This window comes from Arthrobotrys flagrans, assembly GCF_004000055.1.
Source record: "Arthrobotrys flagrans strain CBS H-5679 chromosome Unknown unitig_0, whole genome shotgun sequence".
Lineage (NCBI taxonomy): Eukaryota > Fungi > Ascomycota > Orbiliomycetes > Orbiliales > Orbiliaceae > Arthrobotrys > Arthrobotrys flagrans.
Genome location: NW_027137550.1, coordinates 4,393,109 through 4,412,610, shown reverse-complemented (window position 1 = coordinate 4,412,610; position 19,502 = coordinate 4,393,109). Strand labels below are relative to the sequence as shown.

At 43.8% G+C, this 19,502-nt stretch overlaps 5 protein-coding genes across 6 annotated transcripts; 3 read left to right on the top strand and 2 right to left on the bottom strand.

Annotated features, from left to right (window-relative positions):
• Window positions 1-1,426: 1,426 nt before the first annotated feature.
• Window positions 1,427-2,915, top strand: DFL_004332 (uncharacterized protein; the record flags this gene model as incomplete). The annotated part of the gene is made up of 7 exons (XM_067633412.1): window positions 1,427-1,571; window positions 1,630-1,885; window positions 1,971-1,994; window positions 2,085-2,094; window positions 2,151-2,163; window positions 2,229-2,708; window positions 2,848-2,915. The coding sequence occupies 7 exons, from the start codon at window positions 1,427-1,429 to the stop codon at window positions 2,913-2,915; spliced, it is 996 nt and encodes a 331-aa protein (XP_067491582.1).
• A 1,069-nt stretch (window positions 2,916-3,984) lies between these two features.
• DFL_004331 (uncharacterized protein) lies at window positions 3,985-4,656 on the bottom strand (the record flags this gene model as incomplete). The annotated part of the gene is made up of 1 exon (XM_067633411.1): window positions 3,985-4,656. The coding sequence occupies one exon, from the start codon at window positions 4,654-4,656 to the stop codon at window positions 3,985-3,987; it is 672 nt and encodes a 223-aa protein (XP_067491581.1).
• A 2,875-nt stretch (window positions 4,657-7,531) lies between these two features.
• DFL_004330 (uncharacterized protein) lies at window positions 7,532-8,398 on the top strand (the record flags this gene model as incomplete). Its single annotated transcript, XM_067633410.1, has 3 exons — window positions 7,532-7,798; window positions 7,880-8,042; window positions 8,130-8,398. The coding sequence occupies 3 exons, from the start codon at window positions 7,532-7,534 to the stop codon at window positions 8,396-8,398; spliced, it is 699 nt and encodes a 232-aa protein (XP_067491580.1).
• A 1,904-nt stretch (window positions 8,399-10,302) lies between these two features.
• DFL_004329 (uncharacterized protein) lies at window positions 10,303-11,354 on the top strand (the record flags this gene model as incomplete). The annotated part of the gene is made up of 3 exons (XM_067633408.1): window positions 10,303-10,468; window positions 10,533-10,933; window positions 11,010-11,354. The coding sequence occupies 3 exons, from the start codon at window positions 10,303-10,305 to the stop codon at window positions 11,352-11,354; spliced, it is 912 nt and encodes a 303-aa protein (XP_067491579.1).
• Window positions 11,355-16,275: 4,921 nt separating this feature from the next.
• Window positions 16,276-16,719, bottom strand: DFL_004328 (uncharacterized protein; the record flags this gene model as incomplete). 2 transcript variants are annotated; one of them, XM_067633406.1, is made up of 2 exons in its annotated part: window positions 16,276-16,529; window positions 16,683-16,719. In XM_067633406.1, the coding sequence occupies 2 exons, from the start codon at window positions 16,717-16,719 to the stop codon at window positions 16,276-16,278; spliced, it is 291 nt and encodes a 96-aa protein (XP_067491577.1). The 2 variants fall into 2 exon arrangements, with proteins under 2 accessions (XP_067491577.1, XP_067491578.1); XM_067633407.1 differs by having other exon boundaries at window positions 16,689-16,719.
• Window positions 16,720-19,502: the final 2,783 nt, after the last annotated feature.

Genomic DNA, 19,502 nt, shown 5'->3' with positions numbered 1-19,502 from the left:
CTCCATCACCAAGAATTGCTTCAGGGTCTACCATCCAATCGTCCGAGAACGTGGCTTCCAAAACGTCTGCACGGAATGCGGGCTATCCCATGGAGCGTGATGTAATGACGCGTGATGTAATAACCTAACTAGCGCACGTGCAAGGATTCAATGCTGGGACCCTTGATCTTTTTTTTTCGAAGGACAAACTTTTCGAAAGGCGAAGTTCCAGGTGAGATTTTCCGAACAGCATTGAGATCAAAAGTTACATGGGTGCAATACATACAATTGGGACGAAATGGGGGAGGTAACGAAAATTCTGAATGCTAAGGTCTGAGTGGGCAGAGGTTTTTTAAGTACCGTATGCGGTACTTCTCGCTTCCAACTGTTCGTCACGAACGGTCGGACAACTGCTACCCTCCAGTTTGTGTAACGGTACCTGGCTGAAATCCACACGCATATCCTCGTTGATGTTATCCTTGTGCGAAAATTTTCGAAACCCATTTCCGTTCCAGTGGCACCATAACCACTCCCTTAACTACACTGAACCAGCAATCCTAAATCCCGATCCAATATCCGGAGACCGGGCGTCAAAAGTCAAGGTGGGTTTATCGGCCGGCCTTGACTTCAAACGGCGCAAAAGAGTGCTAAAAGCCTGAAATGCGACCCTAAAACTAAAAAAAAAACCTTGACTATATCTAATCCGCCCAATAGTCCCATTCTAATTATCCTATTATTTAATTATAATGCCGGCAGTCGTGATTGGAATGTGTTTCAATCCATATGCTCAATCGGACTTCAGGACCCAAGATTTTCTTCAAGTTTTTTTTGTTTTCGTTCCAAAGTAAGGAATAGGTCACGCGACACTTTTATTCGGGCGGGACTTTTTGGGTTACGCAAAATGCAATGCTGAACGCTGATATGAGTTTACCCGGAATGTAGCACCGCAGGAAATTGTCCTTCGAGTAACGATGAAGGTCTATTTACACCGCTTTATGGCTATTGGATACATATTTGGGAGAATATTGTACAGCTAATAGACTGCAGCTAGCTTTTTATGTGCATATGCACTGTACTAACTTCGTAGGACAAGCGTTATCGCGGCACCTGCACACCAGATTTAGATGAGACCATATCGTTAATGACAAGTATTGTAGATACTCGACGGGATCCGCGATTTGCTATTGGCCAAGGTAAGGGGTCGATGACAGAATGATTTATTCCGAATTCGAATAGATAAGAAAGTAGTTTATATGTACTACAGCACCAACCTTCAAGATACGCTTCCTCTAAAGTTTTTCGAGGCGAACACGAGCTCATTCCCTTGATTTTGCGAGAGCTGCACAAAATGTGAGGCTTCGTTTGAGCCCGATACCATGACTTCAGATTCGCAAAATGCAAATGGAAACCTTATATGGATAAAAAAAAATAACGTACAAATTATAGCATGGCATATACGCCTATCGTTGAAGCGCACATGGTAGAATTCTTTAGCCATGCAATCGCTGGTTCGACGATTATCTGGGGTATAACGTCAGCACGTGTCGGTAGTACACGGATCCAAGGTGCCATCTCTCATTCCTTTACTCTTGGTATCTGGGTACTCGTCCGCATTTTATATCAGAGTCCCAAAAACAAATCGGGCCATAGACCCTCTCGAAACAACCTGCGAAACAGAAGGTGGAAGCCCCGAATTCCTCACAAACAAGCCAAGCGCAGATGCCTTCGACTTCTATGATGAACTCAAACGGGATGGGAGGATTCCTTATAATCCAAAGACATTTTATATCAGTGCAAACGAACCTTGGGGCCAAAACTATAATGTACCGATTATCGTGATTGAGAATGAGTATAGAGCACCGCTTGCTCTGGTGACGCATATATTTGAGCCGAAGTTTCCTGCAAAGTATGCATTTTTCCATACACTAAATTACCAAAAGGCTGTGTTCTTGCTATTGTTATCTTATTCTAACATATAATGTTGATTATAGCTATGAAGCAGCAAGAGGGGCAAAGTACGAAAGGATGTCACTGAGGGAAATCCTCCAGAGAACGGGGATGTTTTAGAATTTGTCGGCCATCCAAGTTTCCCCGATCATGAAAAGGAACTGCGGAGTAAGCCTAGCTTTCGTACAATATGCTCTAGTGCAGCTAATTAATCTATATTCTAGTCGGCCTTTGAAGGTCAAAGTTTGCGCACAACGTAAAACGGCTTCCCATCATCCGCGATGACAAACGTTGGCCGGCAGACTCAATCGCTGACCGGCCACCTATCGTCCTCACCCTCTCAAACAAAGAGAAGTATCGTGCAGTAGTAGAAGGGAAAGAAGCCGACTATATAATGGCAGAGAAGTTAGCAGCCTACGAGAACACTAAAATCAAAACCAAAAATGTCATTAGTGGATTCTTTGGCGGTACCAAGAATCAGATAATATCAAAAGCCGCTAACTTGAAGGATAAAGTTGGAGCAGGGTTGGCGAAGACTAGACACTATGGCCATGAAGAAAGTAAAGAGGATTATCCACGACCCGACCCAGCAGGGCAGGGTGGGAAGGGGGAGGACTTCAATTTGGTTTATGATATAGATCCGGAATGGTTAGGACCTCCTCCAGAGATCAAGCCCAAACCTTCAGTTGATGCAGGGTCGAAATATGACAAGTTCTACCCTAGGTACAACCATGAGTCATGGAAATTGATAAGTCATCTTACGGCTACCAGTACACCCACTAGTATACGTATTCTGTGCCCAACATTGCAGTGTGATATGTATGAGTCGCATCGAACTAGCCGTGGCGTCTCATGTGGCAGTGCGTGCATGATCTTACTGGTTCATGGCCATGGTGTTGTTAACATGTTTCCCAACCTTAGCCTTCAAGTTCACAAAAGTGCATCTCGCCTTTAGCTTGGTTTTGGTTAGTTCTATTCTTTTATCGTAATATAAATACGGAACTCGTGGGCTTGGTCCACGAACGCGCACTACAGCTGCTTTATCATCGATCGCGGATGCATTCACTATATACAGCTTGCTTGTCGACTGTCCACCGTCACCAAGTCCCTGCTTCAGCTAGAATACTGGTACCAGTAGCTAAGCTAGTCTAGTTATACACTGCAGCCGAGTCTCAATCTGGACAATGCCTGTATTAAACGACCTTCCCGTCGAAATCCACATACATATACTATCCTACCTCAACTGGCAGACCAAATACCGCTGCTCCCTCGCCTCAAAAGCATGGCGAAACGTCCTCCTTGCCCATGGCCAAGACATTCGTCTTGCTGATTGCCGCCATTACGAGGAAACACGTATCAATATAGATTCCTACTCTAGTCGTAGCCCAGAACGCCCGGGATTTCACACTCTTTTTCAAGGAAACTTGGTGTGCTACATGGAGCTGGGTCCCGATGGAAATATTGCGGCTATCGCGTTTGGACCCAGTAACAGAGCTCTACTCAAACCCGTCAAGTTGATTATGCCGACGATGCAATATCCAATTATTGCAAGTCCCGGATATTGCTTTCTTCTGAATGATCCGATCTTTGAACAAACAGCAGATATTCCCGATGACGGGACGGGAGACCCGCGCCGTATTTCCCTTGAAATGTCTTTAGGAGAGAATCATCGGAGGTATCAAGTACAAAACAAAGTATGGTTATTTTCTGAAGAACCTCGTTTTGATAAGATAACTATCAAGGAGTTTCTGGATCTGGTGGTAGAAAATCTGCGGGAGCACGATTCTTCGGGTTGGTCTCCGAATAGGAAAAGGGTCAGAGTGAGGATGAGGAAGTCGACCCCATACTTGATAACTATCTATGCGGAGCTTTTCGAGATACCAGAGCCCAAGCCGAAGGAGAAGAAGCTTCGCAATCTCATAACATTTGGGCAAAGGTCTCGGCTTGTATGTTAGCTCTGTCGAAACTATAGCTTCCCGAAAAATCTAGCTGGAAATAGTAGGAAGTTTTAGGATATATTGTCGAAATATTGATCCGACTGACAAAACTGCTGCGATACTAAGAAGTCTGAGTATCTGAAGCCACAATCTCCCTCTCCCCGACTCCGCGTATGAATTTACCCCAAAAGACTGTGAGGTCGCCACTGGTCATCACATGCCGGACCCTCATCTTCATTAAATTCCATTTCTTCGATTCAGCCTGTCGCAACAACATAGCCACCAATCGTCCCAACATTTCCCTTATCGTAGTCCCCGAACTCTCCGGGTACTTTTCGAAACGTTCAACCGCGGTCTCCCAATTATCCGCAGTCTCAGTACCATAAACAAATCCCTCGAATGTCCCAACACCCTTAGGTGGTTGATCCGCGAATTTGAAAACTGGTTGGTTTAGAAGATAATGTTTGCGAGGGTCAATCGTGCAGATATGTTCGCCCATTTCCCCAAATCTAGAGAACTCGGCACCGATTATTTCGTGGATTGAAACGGACACCAACTCTTCGTTGTAGATAAAAAGTTGGGCTTCATGAGAGTATAGAAGAGTATGGATACCCGGGAATGTATCATCCGAGTATTCATTGCGGTGAAATGTATGACCGTAGGTTTGTATGAGGTCCCGCCAGAGGGTACAAGCCCGTGCGCAGATAGCATGGGACTCCCATCCCAGATGGGAGAATATTTGTAGTTGAAGCTCAGGTGGTAATATCTTCGTGATTGAAAGGCGAGAATCCATCTTTGATGCGATTCGGGAATTGCGACAAGGATGTTTATAACGTTGGCTAAAAGCTCAAGGCTGAATAGCGAGTCGCTCTAACCCGGGAGCCAGGTTTGACTTGAACCGATACTCCGCATTAGCTAGTCTCACCTCTCCTCTGACAGGTCCAACTTGTACTTCCGCATCGATATCCTCGGCGCCGGCTTCCGCAGTGATCAGAAAACTTGTATCGTTATACTAGGTCGACACAAAACACCTTGTGTGGAAGGAAACCAATCGTTGACCTCAAATCCGATACATCTTAGACCCTCTGAGGATGCCGTTTGCAAAACGGAACCCTCCGCACTTTCACCTCATCTTGCGCTTTGGCAGTCATCAAAATAACACGTCTACAACGCATCTTTATTCAAATCACTCACCTGCTTTCGAGACCCATTATTCAGACCATGTCAGACAAGAAGGCATCCCTCCTCCTCCTTCCAATAGAACTTCAAACCCAAATTCTCTCATATCTCCCATTCCTCGACCAAATTCATTGCATGTGTATTAGCCCCATCTGGTACACTATCCTTCAAAAAGAACATTTCACGGATGTCCGGTATTACTATCACATATACCCTACAATCCACCGACTCGTCTTCGAAGAAGGCCTCGAGATCGATCTCCAAGTAGTCAAGGGACGCATTGAAACGGCTTCAATCTGGAAGCGCCCTGCTCCATACGAGAAAAAAAACAGAATATCTATTCGCAAATATCGATCTGAACTCCGAACAACCATCCATTCTCAACGAACGCATTTTTGAGGTGACTTTAGTGGATTCGCCCAGACAAGATCAAGAAGATAAATGTCTGCCTTATCGAAGTAATCCTTCTCATATTTTCTTTGAACAATCCAAACGCTCGTTCCAGGGGCTCTTGGAAGCGACGGTGGCTTCTTTCTGAGCAATTAGATGTTGAATTTGAAAGGATGACTATTGCAAAATTCCTACAGTTCATGATGGACGTGGTAGCTGCAAGTCACAAGTTGGGAATGGAAAACTTAGTCACGGTCAAGTTTGAGATTGTGGGATGGAAGAGAAGAAGGCTAGATGTGGTGGTTAAGATCTGAAGTGCAACTATCGTCGGGTCATTCTCTGATAGAATCGTACCACCAGCCGTCCTGTTTATAGCCACAATATATCGTTAGTATTAATATCAGCGTATCCTTTGGTTTAAAGCGAAGAATCCAAGGCCCGAAAAATCATGTCGGTATGACAAATATTCATCACGACCTTAAATTTTTGGTGTTGAGCACATGTCGTCGTGGCTGCCTGGGGCTGCTCGACCTAGAAATTACGGCCACCAAGTACCAGGGACGATGGGCTAAATACTTATATACTAGGGCCTTCAGGTAAACATAAAGGCCTATAAACTTTGCTAGATTTATAACTATAATTTTGCTAATCCGTCCTTCAGCCTGTTAAGTATTGTCGCCTGTGCTCGACAACTTTGAAAGCTCAAGGTTATATAGCAGAGTCATAAGGGCATGAAAATTCGAAAACTGAAACTAATTTAATATAGTTCATACTGGTGTTTGGGATATTGGGCATTAAATAGTGTGAGGGGTCCTCGACTTCGACATATCATGTTTATGATGATTCTATATCCGGGCCTGCTAATGCTGACTAAGCACGAGGTGATTTGGTAATCAGCCTAGCTTCTGGTTGTACTTAATGGTTATTGGGTAGTGGGAAGTCCCATGTTGACTACACGACCGGACCAGCTCTGACTAACTGGCTAACTAGGAATCTCAGGGAATTGATTCAAATCCTAATTTATAAACCTTGCCAATGAAGGATCCTAACATCCCATGAATCGAAGGCCGACTCGTCAGATTACCCTCACCACAAAAATTCCGCCCGAGGGAAGCATCGAGAATACGTCATTGCATTGCGGCGCAGCTTACATCGCACGTCTTGGCAAAGCCCCGCAGAATCGGTTAACCTGCATAATCGATGCAGCAGTGAGCCGTTCATAGAGCCTCGAAGGCAAATGAACTCAGTTATGTAACACATCCGTATCAAACTAGTATGATGTCTCAAAACTACCCACATCGACAAGCTAGTGAAGTCATTTCTAGGTCATCGGCGCCATTTACAAGCTTTCCAAGCACCTGTCTAAGGCCATTTACGCACTCAAGCACTTCGACAATTAATTTTTTTGACTTTTTTCAAATACTAATCATTATAATTTCGCATAAACTCGGTGAGATTTTAAAATGTAATGGATATTCGGGCCACTAACCACCATCTATTTCAACGAGCCGTTCGCCGTATTCGATGACCTACGTCTGCTCTCGTATACCTGCTTCTGTCGCGACGTCGATCTACAGGAACCAATACCGTAAAGTAGTATAAAATACCCACCGCCTCCTCATCAACTTCCAGCGGACCCCGGCTCTAGAGTTTGCTTGGCGCAGTCGACTTTATTCTCCAACAAGATCATTTGATCCCGTCTTTGCGGCTGAACTGCATATACGAAACTCTTTTCTCGTTACCCAGCCACACTTCGACTCGGGCGCCATTCGACTGCGGTGGCATCGATAAGCAATCCTTCCGCATAACACAAAAAACGCCTCGAAAATTGTGCCATAAATCTTAAAGCCATCTTAATAGTTGGATAATAGGTAAGGTACTTGAACATGTGGAAAGAGGGGCGCAAGAAATGCCGTATATATTTACAGCGTTAACCCCGCTGGCATGCAAATGCTCCCCCAACATCTCATTACCTCAACCGCAGAGCGAATTCAAAGTATCACATAGTTATACTGTGAAACTCTATCTTTAAGCCTTCATTCCACTTCATATTCCAGTTTACCTCAAAACCACATCTCAAAACCACTAACATCGCCAAAATGTTCGGTAAACTCAAGGGCATCGCCGATCTCGCCGAAAAGAAGCTCAATAGTATCCAACCCCAGGGTAGTTCTGCCATGGCTGGACCTTCGAGTGGTGGAGGCGCACAGGCTATCCCGGCGTTGGAACCTGTTGCCGCCCAAGTCGCAATCTTCCCACAGTTCGTTGCTCAGAAAACGGAAGCGCTCGTTTTGAAAGAAAAGGTGTTCTCGTTGAGCGGAGACTCGTATGATATTACCACTGTTGAGAAGGTGCCTGTTTTCAAGGTAAATTATTATATAGGCCACAGCCAAATAGTTGGATTGTATTTGGTAGGGCGGATTGCTGATAAGGTCGATTGTAAATAGGTCCAAGGCAAGAAACTATCGTTGAGCGGTCGTAAAATCTTCGCCGACCAGCAAGGAAACGAACTATTTCACCTGAGGAAGGAACACTTGTCCATCCATACTACCTACTACGGTGAAGATTCTTCTGGAAAGGTCTTGTTTGAAGTCAAGAGTAAATTCAGCAGTACGTTGCCTCGCTAAGCTTGTTTCGCTTTATATGTGATTTTTCGCTGTGTGGTTATAAGTTATTAACGACCGTGTAATATTATAGTCGGAACCTCTAAAGCATATGTCAACTTCACCGATGTAAATGGCACTGCCCATTCTCTCCTCATGAAGGGTAACTGGTTCGATACCAAATCGAACATTGTCGATGAAAAGACCGGTGCAGTTGTTGCCTCAGTCAACCGCAAACTTTTCAATGTCGGCGAAATCTTTGGCGGTCAGCAGACATACGTCCTAACAGTCGCTCCTGGTGTTGATACCGCACTTATGTGTGCAGCCTGCATATGTTTCGACGAGAAGAACAACGAGAAATAATTTAGATCCTAATATTGTAATTAGTCACATGCACAAGACTATACCGGAACATGTTGTCTATGATTGAATGAATATGATACTGACCTTGTTCTTTGATTCTTTTTGGCTGTCATATCAAAGATAATGTTGTAGATATTCATGTTTTCATCTGTCGTAATCCATACGGCCCGTGCTAATGCGCTCCGCGTTGCATGCAGCCGGAAGGAGGCACATGGACGTCCCCGACAAAATAGCAAAGCCATGGCGCCACGTTTGCGTTCATAAAGAAATCCAACTTATAATTGGCAGCTGAATGTCGCTGAGTGAGGTTCTTTCCCCAACCCTCTCAAAATTCCCGAGGCCTAATTGGCCTCATTGATTTCAGGCAGGATCTAGATATCCGTCGACGGATATCAGACGAGCTTATTGGCTTTCCTGCTTTTGGCTGCAATTGTTCGTTTTGTGAGTATTCCTAAAGAGTGTATATATGGGGCCATGCGGGCCTGATCTTTCGTAGAGCCCTCGAATCAAAGAAATCGAAAATTATAACCAGTATAATAACTGCCAAACAATTTCAGAGTGATACAGACGTTTCAATGCCCACCAAAGTCAGCCCTGTACCGCTCAATACCATCATGCTTAGAAAGAACACGCCTAAAAAGAACATTCCCCAGGATATTTGGCAGATGGCCTTGCTGCTTTTGGCTTTGAGCGCTGGTTTCGCGTAAGTCGGTTTAGCTTGTTACTTTTGTCCCCTGAAAAAAAAAAAAAAAAAAAAAAAAAAAAAATTTGGCATTCCAACATGTGCACCTGTGAATTCGGATAGTTCTTATCTGTACTCTCAGCTCCATTTATCACCAATTGCTTCTTTTCTATGCTTCGAAGATCCACTTCCAAGTTCTGTGCCTTGTCAAGTACCGAATGCATTAGTTTGTTCAGGTCACCTGCCAGCAGCTCCACTTCGATTCGAAGGAGATCTCGCCCACTTTTGATCGATTAATTGGCTTTAACAAGTCTCTTTTATGAGATCCGGTCCCTGCAAGGTTAGCCAGCCATCCAGAAATCTCGCCGAAAAAATAAAGTTGTGGTGCCAACCGACGCCATGTCAATGCAAGCATTTCTCCCTTCGTCTCGCTTCGTCGTCACCATACATCCTTACTTCGGCTTCAGGCCTGTAATTTTAGTTTTTTCTTCGCCATACTGTCCTATGTAAAATCCATAGTTTCTCCAGGCCTTTTTTATGCATTAGTCTATGGGTATCCATGAATAACGCTGCAAGAACGCCGCAAGAACAGTCCAAGAAACACTCACTTGCCAAAGAACACTGGCGTTCTCGTCTCCGCTTGCGAAAAAGTCTGGCTCAGCGTTTCCAGCCGAGACTCATTGCCTAAACGGGTAACTGTAGCTGGTGATCGATTGCTACCTAGCAATGTGCCACCAGTTGATTCAACTGCAACAACTGCAACTTCTGGAATGCAATTTGTGCATGCGACTGCAGGCTGCAGGCCATTCTACCTGAACACGTAAAAGCTGCAGGTTGGATGACCCGGAATGGCTTGCTTACCGCTCGGGGAAAGCAACTGAGTCTCAAAGATGTGCGCTGGAATGAAGAAGGGAAACCCGTCGAATGGGATGCATTCCTGCGGTCGTACATCTCAGAGGAAGCAGAGTAATGTTAGCACGTTAGCTCTGGGAAATGAGAAAATGAGACCTAATATTCGGAGGACTGCGTTAGTATAAGAGTCTTCCAGTAGCCCGTCATCCGTAACTCGGCCACCTTTCTTCAGAGCCTCCTCTCTTTCTCTTTCCTCCTCCTTCATTCTATCGCGATACCGGCCATTTGTTGCGGGGAGAAATATTTTTTATAGTTTTTTATGATTGATACTGGTTTCATTTTCGTATCTTATAAAATTCTAAATAGGACAATGGTTGGATTCGCGAAATACATTAGCGCAGCTTTGCTCTGTGTGCAAAGTTTTGTCTCATGTGTCGACCCACAAGTTGTCTATGACGGCGGGATCAAGGGAAACAAGGGACCTATTAAGTTGAGGATTGGTAATGGTGGTGCCGGCCAGAGTGGACTTATCAAAGGTAACGACAATTCAATTCCTAAATACTTGTATGTGTATGTCACATACTAACGCCTCTTCTACAGTCCTCGCCGACGAATTCATCAAATACGAAGTCAAGCAGGGCGCTAAACCATTCAGGGTAGCATGGTACCTCTCTGACACCACTGTCTCTATCAACTATCTCCAAGCCGGAACCGTCGATGTTGGTTTCACATATTCCGAAGTTGCAGAGAAAGTCGCAATCAATCAGGGAATTGCCACATCACGACACTATGCCTGGAGAGATCACTTCCTTCTCGTTGGACCGCCACAGAATCCTGCGAATATCTCTAGCTCGCTAGACATCTTGACTATTTTCTCCAACATCTACAAGGCCGCCCAGAACAACAAGGTCACCGATCCCGTGCAGACGAGATTTTTAAGCCGATATGATAAGTCTGCTACAAATATTAAGGAATCGCAGATGTGGGTTGGTATTGGCCAGGTAAGAATACGAAAACTGAAAATCCAGTACATATATACTTGCTAGATATACTTGATGCTAATAATTCACTGAAAAGGTTCCATGGGCAACTGCCTACTCTACTTGGTACCATACCTATATTGCTTTCCCGGTCCAAGCTCTGAAGGCCGCCATCCTTCTCGAGGAATACACTATCACCGATCGAGGAACATACCTTTCCATCCACCCCGCTCTCGCCAAAAAGACTGTTATCTACAAGGCCGCAACGGACAACGCTACTGATCCATTGTTGAACCCAGCCTTCTTACTCGTTGGGAAGAAGGCCACAAACTTGGGGACTGTCAATAACTTCAAGAAGTGGGTCGTTGATAAGAGGTTGGGACAGAAGACTATTACTGCCTTTAAGAAGAACGGCAAGCAGTTGTACTCTGGAGCTCCGTAAAGAATACCTTAATATCTAGTACAAGGCTAGGAAGGGGTCTTGTTTAGAATTGGTATATTGCATTTGGATTTGGAGATCCATATTATGAACGATTATTTTAGACATCGTTTAGATAGGATCGTATAGGATCATTTACAGCGTCATTATTTGTATAGCTGTCATGAACATGTATGATGGTATATGGTAGCTTAGCATTTTCTAATATAATGGTGAAATCGAGTAGCTTTTAGAGAATTTACTCGGCCGATTTCAAGTCTCGCCTCGTACTTTATGCTAGCGTTACATGCCTAAACCACTTCTGTGTCAGGCACGACTCCAAGACCCAGTGTTGAGACTGCTCCAAGACGTGCCGTCCGTATTCTCAAAAACACAACGCTTTGCCGTTATGCGGGCCCAATGGCCCACTGTCTACCTAATATACGAGACCAGTCGCGCATCGAAGTTTTTGATTTTTCGTTTCAATTGGCGCACGTTATGCATATAATCAAAACGAAGGCCGGCTACAAATATGTACATCTGGAAATCTCGCCATTGGTAAGTCTTTGCCGATGCGGGGATCGCCGCAAGAAACAATTGCTTTCGACACACCCATATCGGCAGATTTTGGCGTGCATATTGATGCCTAACCGAATACGGGAATTTAGTTATCACGGTGGACTCAAAGACGGGTTATCTACCTAAGTAGCTAATATTAAGATATAGAATTTATTAATACATAGAAATAATACGGGTGTGCGTTTTCCGGGTATCAGGGTTATATAAACTCACCTGCTCCCCACGCAAGCCACCGACGTCTACCGTTTTCTGGAACTCAATCCAGATGTACATTTTTAAAGCACTCAAAATGAAACATCAACTTCACAAACAAGATTCGGGAAGCTTTCAGATCTTACCCGCAGAACTTCTCTTATCAATATTTGAATATTTCGACGCCGATGACAAGCGGGCGTTTTCAAAATGCTCTAGGATCTGTTACTTCCTCACTTTTCGACTTCGAATTCGGGGTATCTGTTGGCAGTCGTGCTACAACGGTACTACCCCAAAGCTTCTACAGCGGTTTGAGGACGGACAATGTTTCGCACCGCTTGTCAAATATATTAGGTAACTAAAGAAATAGATAAATTTATCGTTTATTATAATTTACTGATGCAGAACTCCCCTAGGTCTGCTAAATTCGATTTTGAGACTATCGAAAAACTATCTACTTCGTTAGCCGTGCTGTCCAAGTTCCCATCTCCAACCAGCATCACAATTCGCCTAGGCGAGACCTATGATCTGGAAAGGAATCTATACGTTAGGATCTTGTCTTTCCTCCCCACCCTTCCGCACCACGATGGTCTTACATACCTTGGCTTTGAATGGATGGGCCACCAGACACCGAAGGAGTGGAACTCCACTTATGATAAAAGCTACATCCCAGATGATCCCATGAATTAAATTCAGGCGATGCGGTGGACAAGGCCTTTACAATCGAAGACCGGTGTGCAAGTGTTATAAAAGAGCTTCACAGATCCGATTGGAAACGTGGGTGTTTCGAGTGGAAAAGAATCGCTCTTTAAGAACAAAAATTCCTAGGAAAATTTATTTCACCGATTAGCCTTAACGATTTGGCTTTAAGGGGGAAGATACGCCTCCCGAAGGATCTCCAATCGTTTAAGATTAGGATATCAGAATGCGAACCCTCATATTGCCTGCCTTTACTTCGCTGCGGGGCAATCACTACTCTTTTTTTGGGTATTCCAATCAGAGACAGTGTCATCTCTCCGACTTACCCAGAGCTGAGCACCATCCTCGGACTCCTGTATATCAAAACTCTCACACCCTACTTCCACTCGTCAAGTTATTTCTATTACGAAGAGCTTTTAAAGCGATTACCTACTCAATTCCCTAACATAACATCGGTGGCCTTCAGAGGTGTCAAATATCTGGGTACATTCCTGGTTCCAATTCCTGGTTTCCCAAAGCTGGAGTCTCTTGACTTGGACCTAGAGAGTTTCTATGATATCGACACCATGGTGAACCCACTTAAAAAAACGGTTAGAAGTCGGAGGTTTTGCGGCACTGCGAACCTTTAAACTTTCTGTCCTAGAGGATAACCTAGAAGCGCAAATGGTCTTTAGTATTTCGAGGTTAAAAGGCTCGGATGGTGACAAGGAGACTTTTGGTTTTGATTGGGAGAAATTCCGCAATGGTCATCGCTGTCCTCTAGCTTCTAGGGATCATACTCAGCATAATAACGAAGGTGAAGGAAACGATGCTGAGGCTGCCGAGGAAGGGTTGTAATATGATACAGAAGAATATGCCATTGAAGGGACGATAGAGACAAAGACGAAGAAGGAGAAAGGAATGGAGAAGGTAACAGAATTGGCCAGAACGCTTCGCAAAATCTTTCACTACTAATGCTTCAGTGAGATTAACCCCTACACTAAATAGTCTGTGGCATTGGTATGGAATCTAACGCACTCTGGTAAATAAATTGAGACACCTATATCTTATACCACACATCTGTTTAGCTATGTTAGTCTCGAGGCCAGACATTTAGTCTCACGCACATCCTAGTCTTGAGGAACCCTTCATGTATTGGCACACATCCACACTGCCAACTAAAAGTGTGTTGCGCCGCTAAAAATCCAACGGGCAAGGAGCTGACAGTTTTTTTGGTCGTGAAATCGTTTAAAACTGGCAATGAACAAACAATGACATTGAAAAGTAAAGGACTGACGTATTCTCACCGAATATACCCGGTTACAGACGTTCAAGACGCCAGGAATTTAAATAGTTGATAGATTTGTTTATATATACTGCCTCGTATACGCGTAAACCAGAATATCCTGCCAGACATGCGTACACACATATACATCTCACAATCTCTTCTCAACCCTGGGATCATTGTGTAGTTCTTCCATAATATTTAATCATACCTTTTAGCCGGAGAGTCTTTTAGCAAAGGGGGGTAGGTCTGTAGATCAGGCTTATAGATAGCCAGGGAAGCAATTCTAATAATCTCGTTTTCATGGGCCTCTAGTCTGACTTTAATCCCTAGCTATTCTACTAATCAATTTTGATATCTAAACCATATATTGAATTTTGTCATATAGCATGTGATTAAGAGTGATCCTGATCTTGCCACCGGTCAAAATTCTAGGATCATAAACGGCAATTGATTCAATCACGCTCTCAATTCACTAGTATGAACCCACAGTGCTGGCTTCTTATCTGCATCGATATATGCATATACAATTTTTCTAGATTCATCCCGTCCGCGCCCTCTTCAGAATTTATCCTAAATCAAGAGTTTCGGACTCAGTTAACAAAATCAGACATAAGAACCCAATCCATCTGGCATTGAAACGGCGAATTCACGAATCCAGGGTCTCTGTGTTTGACGTTAACTCCGTTCCATGGGAAACAATACCCCTGAGGCTGTCCAAAATCCGAACGGCCACATGTACAGATAATGCGTATGGAGTTTCCACTACCGGAATAATTAGAGATGACAAGAAAATGGAAGAGTATTGGTAAGAAAGTGGCAAAAGGCTTGCTTTGGTGCTAATGCATTCCTGCAGTAGATGTCAGGAAATGTCACGAGCTGTAACATGGGTCTAGACAAAGCCCTTTTTTACTCTGAATAGCTACATTGCTTATATTTCCCTACTAGACCGTGAGAAAGGCTTATATGGCTTTGTTAAGACAATGCCTTCAAATTCGCCTGTGATGCCATTTTTCTTGATAGCCCACTCAACTCTATTTACGAACGTATCAGAGACTGCATTATCTCGTAAATGCCTCATTGTAGAAGTTATATTCTTGTTATAGCCCTCGGATTAACCAATCAGCCATTAGATTTTAGCTTCAGCTCCGTGAAAACATTGTAAGTAATCACAAGAATATCTATTTAAGCTTGTGGCACATGCACACTTAACTTTAAGCCAACAGTTTAGGGTGCATATATGACAGCCAGCAAGCGGAACCTTTAAGTGACTAACCAACCTCATCAAACTAATCTACAAGTAGACATTCGATGCAGAATACATACTTAGTGATTTCCCGCCACCTTAAATGAATCCTCTGTAGAAATTGAAATGTTTCGTTTGAATATTATAATTTCAACTCGAAACTCAAATGCATGAATTTTAATGTTGGAAAAATAGCATTGGATGTTTCTGTGTTGTCAGTAAATGAGCCGATTGACTCTATATTTAAATTCGGGTAGGTCACAGGAACATCCAGATGCATCTACCAGGCCGCCAACTTCGAACCGTCTCCGGAGCAAGGATTCTTAAATGGGGAGCATATAACACATGCACGTCGTTTAGAAATAGATTTATATCTATAGCTATATGTAGACAATGAAGCTATTTAGAGTGTCGAGTTGGCTAGATCTGTGGAAAAGGATGGAGGCAAACGCCACACAAGGAGCTGGGCCTATTAATAAAAGTCAAAGCGGTGCACGTACACCTTTGTTTAAACTAGTGTTTTCGAATTCTTCGAAGAAATCAGACTATAGCATCATGTCAGCAATGACATGCAGGGCACTACGGAACTCTATTTTTCCCTTCCGTCATAGGGAGTTTAACATTTTTAGTATCGCGGTATCTAGAAATCGGAATCTTCCGAGGAGTAAATTTGCAAGGAAACGTTCTCCATCATTTCTATTGAATTGCGATTGCGAAGTGCGCCCTGCTTGTAAATTAGAGAAATAAAATGAAAGATTCTACCACGAAAGCAATCCCCTCTGGTATAATGACTAGACTCCGGAAAAATGAAACTCAATCTTGTACACAAAGAAAGATAATGCTGTAGTTATAAATGTAATACATGGTAATCGTAGATATTAGATACCTCATGGATCGTAGTGATGGTAACGAGAGAAAAATAAATCAACGCAATCATTAAATTTGTTTTGGTAAAAGAGTTGGAATCATTGCTTTGGTGCATGCTCTACCACCCCTATCGTCGCCGTCGAGTCTCTTCTCCCTCGTTTCCATAAGCAGAAAAATATGCCAGCTAAAAACAGGAGGACGGCCAAGCCGAGTCCGAGGCCCAGACCCAAAGCAATTTTGGCTGCTTGCGAGAGCCCTGAATCCGCGTATACTGTCTCCGGCTCGGCGTTATCTGGTGTGCCTGTGTAAGTCGTGTGTGACATGTCTGGTGATGTTTGGCCTGGAGATGGTTCTACGAAGACCTCGTTAGTAATCTTTTCCTAAAATTTCTTCTCTCATGATCTTAAGGCAAAAATGGCCGTCTGCAGTCTATATGGTTGGGGAAAATAGAACCACTTGGCCATTTAATAATGATTTTGTGTATAAAGAAACCACTCCGACGAACCGTTACCTCTGCTTGAAAGAATTTTATTGGTAGCCATTGTTGTCTGTTGTGCTCGTATATCATTTACTTGAATACAATATCGTCGATATATGCTTATTGCGCTCGAAATGTCGGCGGCCGATGTTGTTTGACAGTTCTGAACGAAACTTGAGATAAAACTTGTGGCAGTTGCGGCTGCTTTCGGTTCACAATAGCATTCATTCTTAGCGTATCGACCGCATTCCAGCTCTATGGCAAGGTCTTTGAAATCTGGATCGTCCCCTCCACGGCCAAATCCACCATTGTACCAAAGGGCCGATTGCACACACTGACTGCCATCTCGATAGCCCTGATCAAATACAATGTTGACTACCGCTGTCGGGGCTTGAGCATTTGTGTATGGAATGAGGAGAGCGAAGCCCAGTACTAAAGAGGAACCGGTCGTAACGAGGGCGTTCCAGGTAGATAGCAGCATCTCGTCCAGTAAATTCGAAGAAGAGTATTAGGGCGGGCAGGGATCAGTCGTAATGAAAAGTGTTGTTTTTGTAGTATATTTAGGCCTGTGTAACACCACCTCTTGTTTGCATTGAACGTTTGCACGTTTGAGCCTTTCCTTTTATCGCACCAAAACCATAAGAGAGTTGGACAGATCCAGATTCTGAGAAATCCATCCTGAGATATTCCCACTTTGATATGGGGCTAACTGGGCTTTTAAAGGTGCCCCTTCAGAACAAATATTTCCAAACTATTGCAGTTCGATCCATCATTAAGAGTGTCCTCAAAAACCATTGGACTCTCAGCCGCAGCCTGCATTGTCCACGGTGTACTAGCGTAGAATCCGCAGCCACCTATCGGATCTAGACTCTATAGGAGATTTTGGGGATGGCGGGTTCCGCATGGTCGCGCGCCATTTAAAGACATATTGCTCAAATTGGACATGCCTTAGCTCGAACTGTTCGCATCTTTACAACCATTTCGTTCATTAGAACCTTTTCATCCGATGTAATAAAAAAATCCCAATATCTTATTGTCAATGTTGCGTTGAAATTATCAAGACATCGTCGAAGGGGTCAAAATAAAAGAAACCTCGGACTGTCAGAGAATGCCTAAAATAACCTATTCGTAACTTTCTGATGCAAAAGAGGGGAAAGCATAAGAGAGCAGCTTTTGTTTTGCTACAAGTTTTTTTTATACTGTTGTCGGCACCTGCATCTCAGAAGGGTAAGTACACGCTTGTAACCGAGCTTTGAGCACTAGCAAGCGGCACTCTCTATCACTCTGCGTCACGGACTTACACTTACCAACTCCACTTTCCCTAGTAGTGCATTCTCAGAAAGTCTGATAAAACTAGTCTACAAGTCTACGTATGTCTAGTGTAGCCGCGCCAGTAGCTCCGTTCGCTTGGCATTAGACCAGGAATCATATAATCGGTTGTGCTCAGACATTAACATCACGAGCGTCGTGCACTCGATATCGATGTAAAAAAACGAGCTAAATGGTGGAGAAACAACATGAACTCCAAAGCAATGCAATGCATGCACCATTCGTCGACGGCGGGAAACTCGTCGCCGGTCATGGGGTTTGGCCGAAGGACGACAGCGAAATACCCAATGATGACAGTCGTTTCGACGCCGGTTGGTTCGGTTTAGTACAGCCGAATAAAAAGCATAGTGACTTTTAAATTCAGGGATAACATACGAGATGGCTCTGGGCTTGTCTGAGTTGAAGTGAGTAGTTCCAAGTGCCCCGGTGGAGATTGATTTTGACTAACCTTGAGAACTTGCTTGTTTCCTCAATGATAATCTCGCTAGGTTTCAGCAGCCAAGCCATTCCCAAAGGTCAATGATCTACAGAAGCGTCGGAGGAAACGGCGTTCTTTCTCGGAGTCTCTGTCCCTACTGTCCTTACTCGCAGCTGAATCGTACATAGCACGATGCATCAGACGTCTGATCGACGGATAACCTAAACTCGAAACGTTCGGACTCAGTATTTCCTTAAGAGTAATTTATATCAATATAAAATAAAACGGCTCGTTAGCAGACAGCCATCCCGAAGTTCGGCGTGAAAGTGCGCCTTTGCAAGACTGAGAACAAGAGGGCCTGATGTGAGCCAGAGTTTTGCTCGCACGATGGCGTTCAGAGACCCGGAGCTCTGTGGGTTCTGAAAAAGAAATTTATTACGCCAGAAAATTGATACCAAGATAATGCAATGCGGTTGCCTTTGGAAATATCCTCAATAAGCTTAAATTCGCCAGATCTCTCAGATTAACAGCCACGGCGGCGGCTCATCATGAAGTGAAAAATTTGGGTCTTGGTTTTCCGTACTAAACGGAAGCTTATGCCAGAAGGAAAGACATTTTTCTTTGGGTTGGCTATTGCAATAATACAACGTGCTCTATCGATACAGCTCCTCAGATATGTTTCAAGTTCCCAAGAGAGAGAAAAAAAAGAATACTTTTGACACCCTAGTCTTCTACATGTACAAGTGTGTACAAAGAAGAGAGAAAAAAACTATATGCAGGTGCAAAAGTCTCGGTTCAGACCAACCATACATGTTTCCCCTTTTTCGATGACAATACGGAGTAATAGTGTTGATATATGTCGCCGTCCCAGCACGGGGCTTTGGTTCGACACGAGAACAGTTTTCTTTGCCCAATAAAAAAAACCCACTCCGCAGGTGATCAAAATTGGGCAAAAAACTTGACATTTGCATATCCAATGTCCGGATCGATCCGGATAGCGCAGTTTTATCGGATGTTTTTCAGTTAAAATCATTCTAACAAGCCTCTATTAGTGTCCTATACTACTATATCTTGAGCTAAGGAATACTTTAAGGGACCTA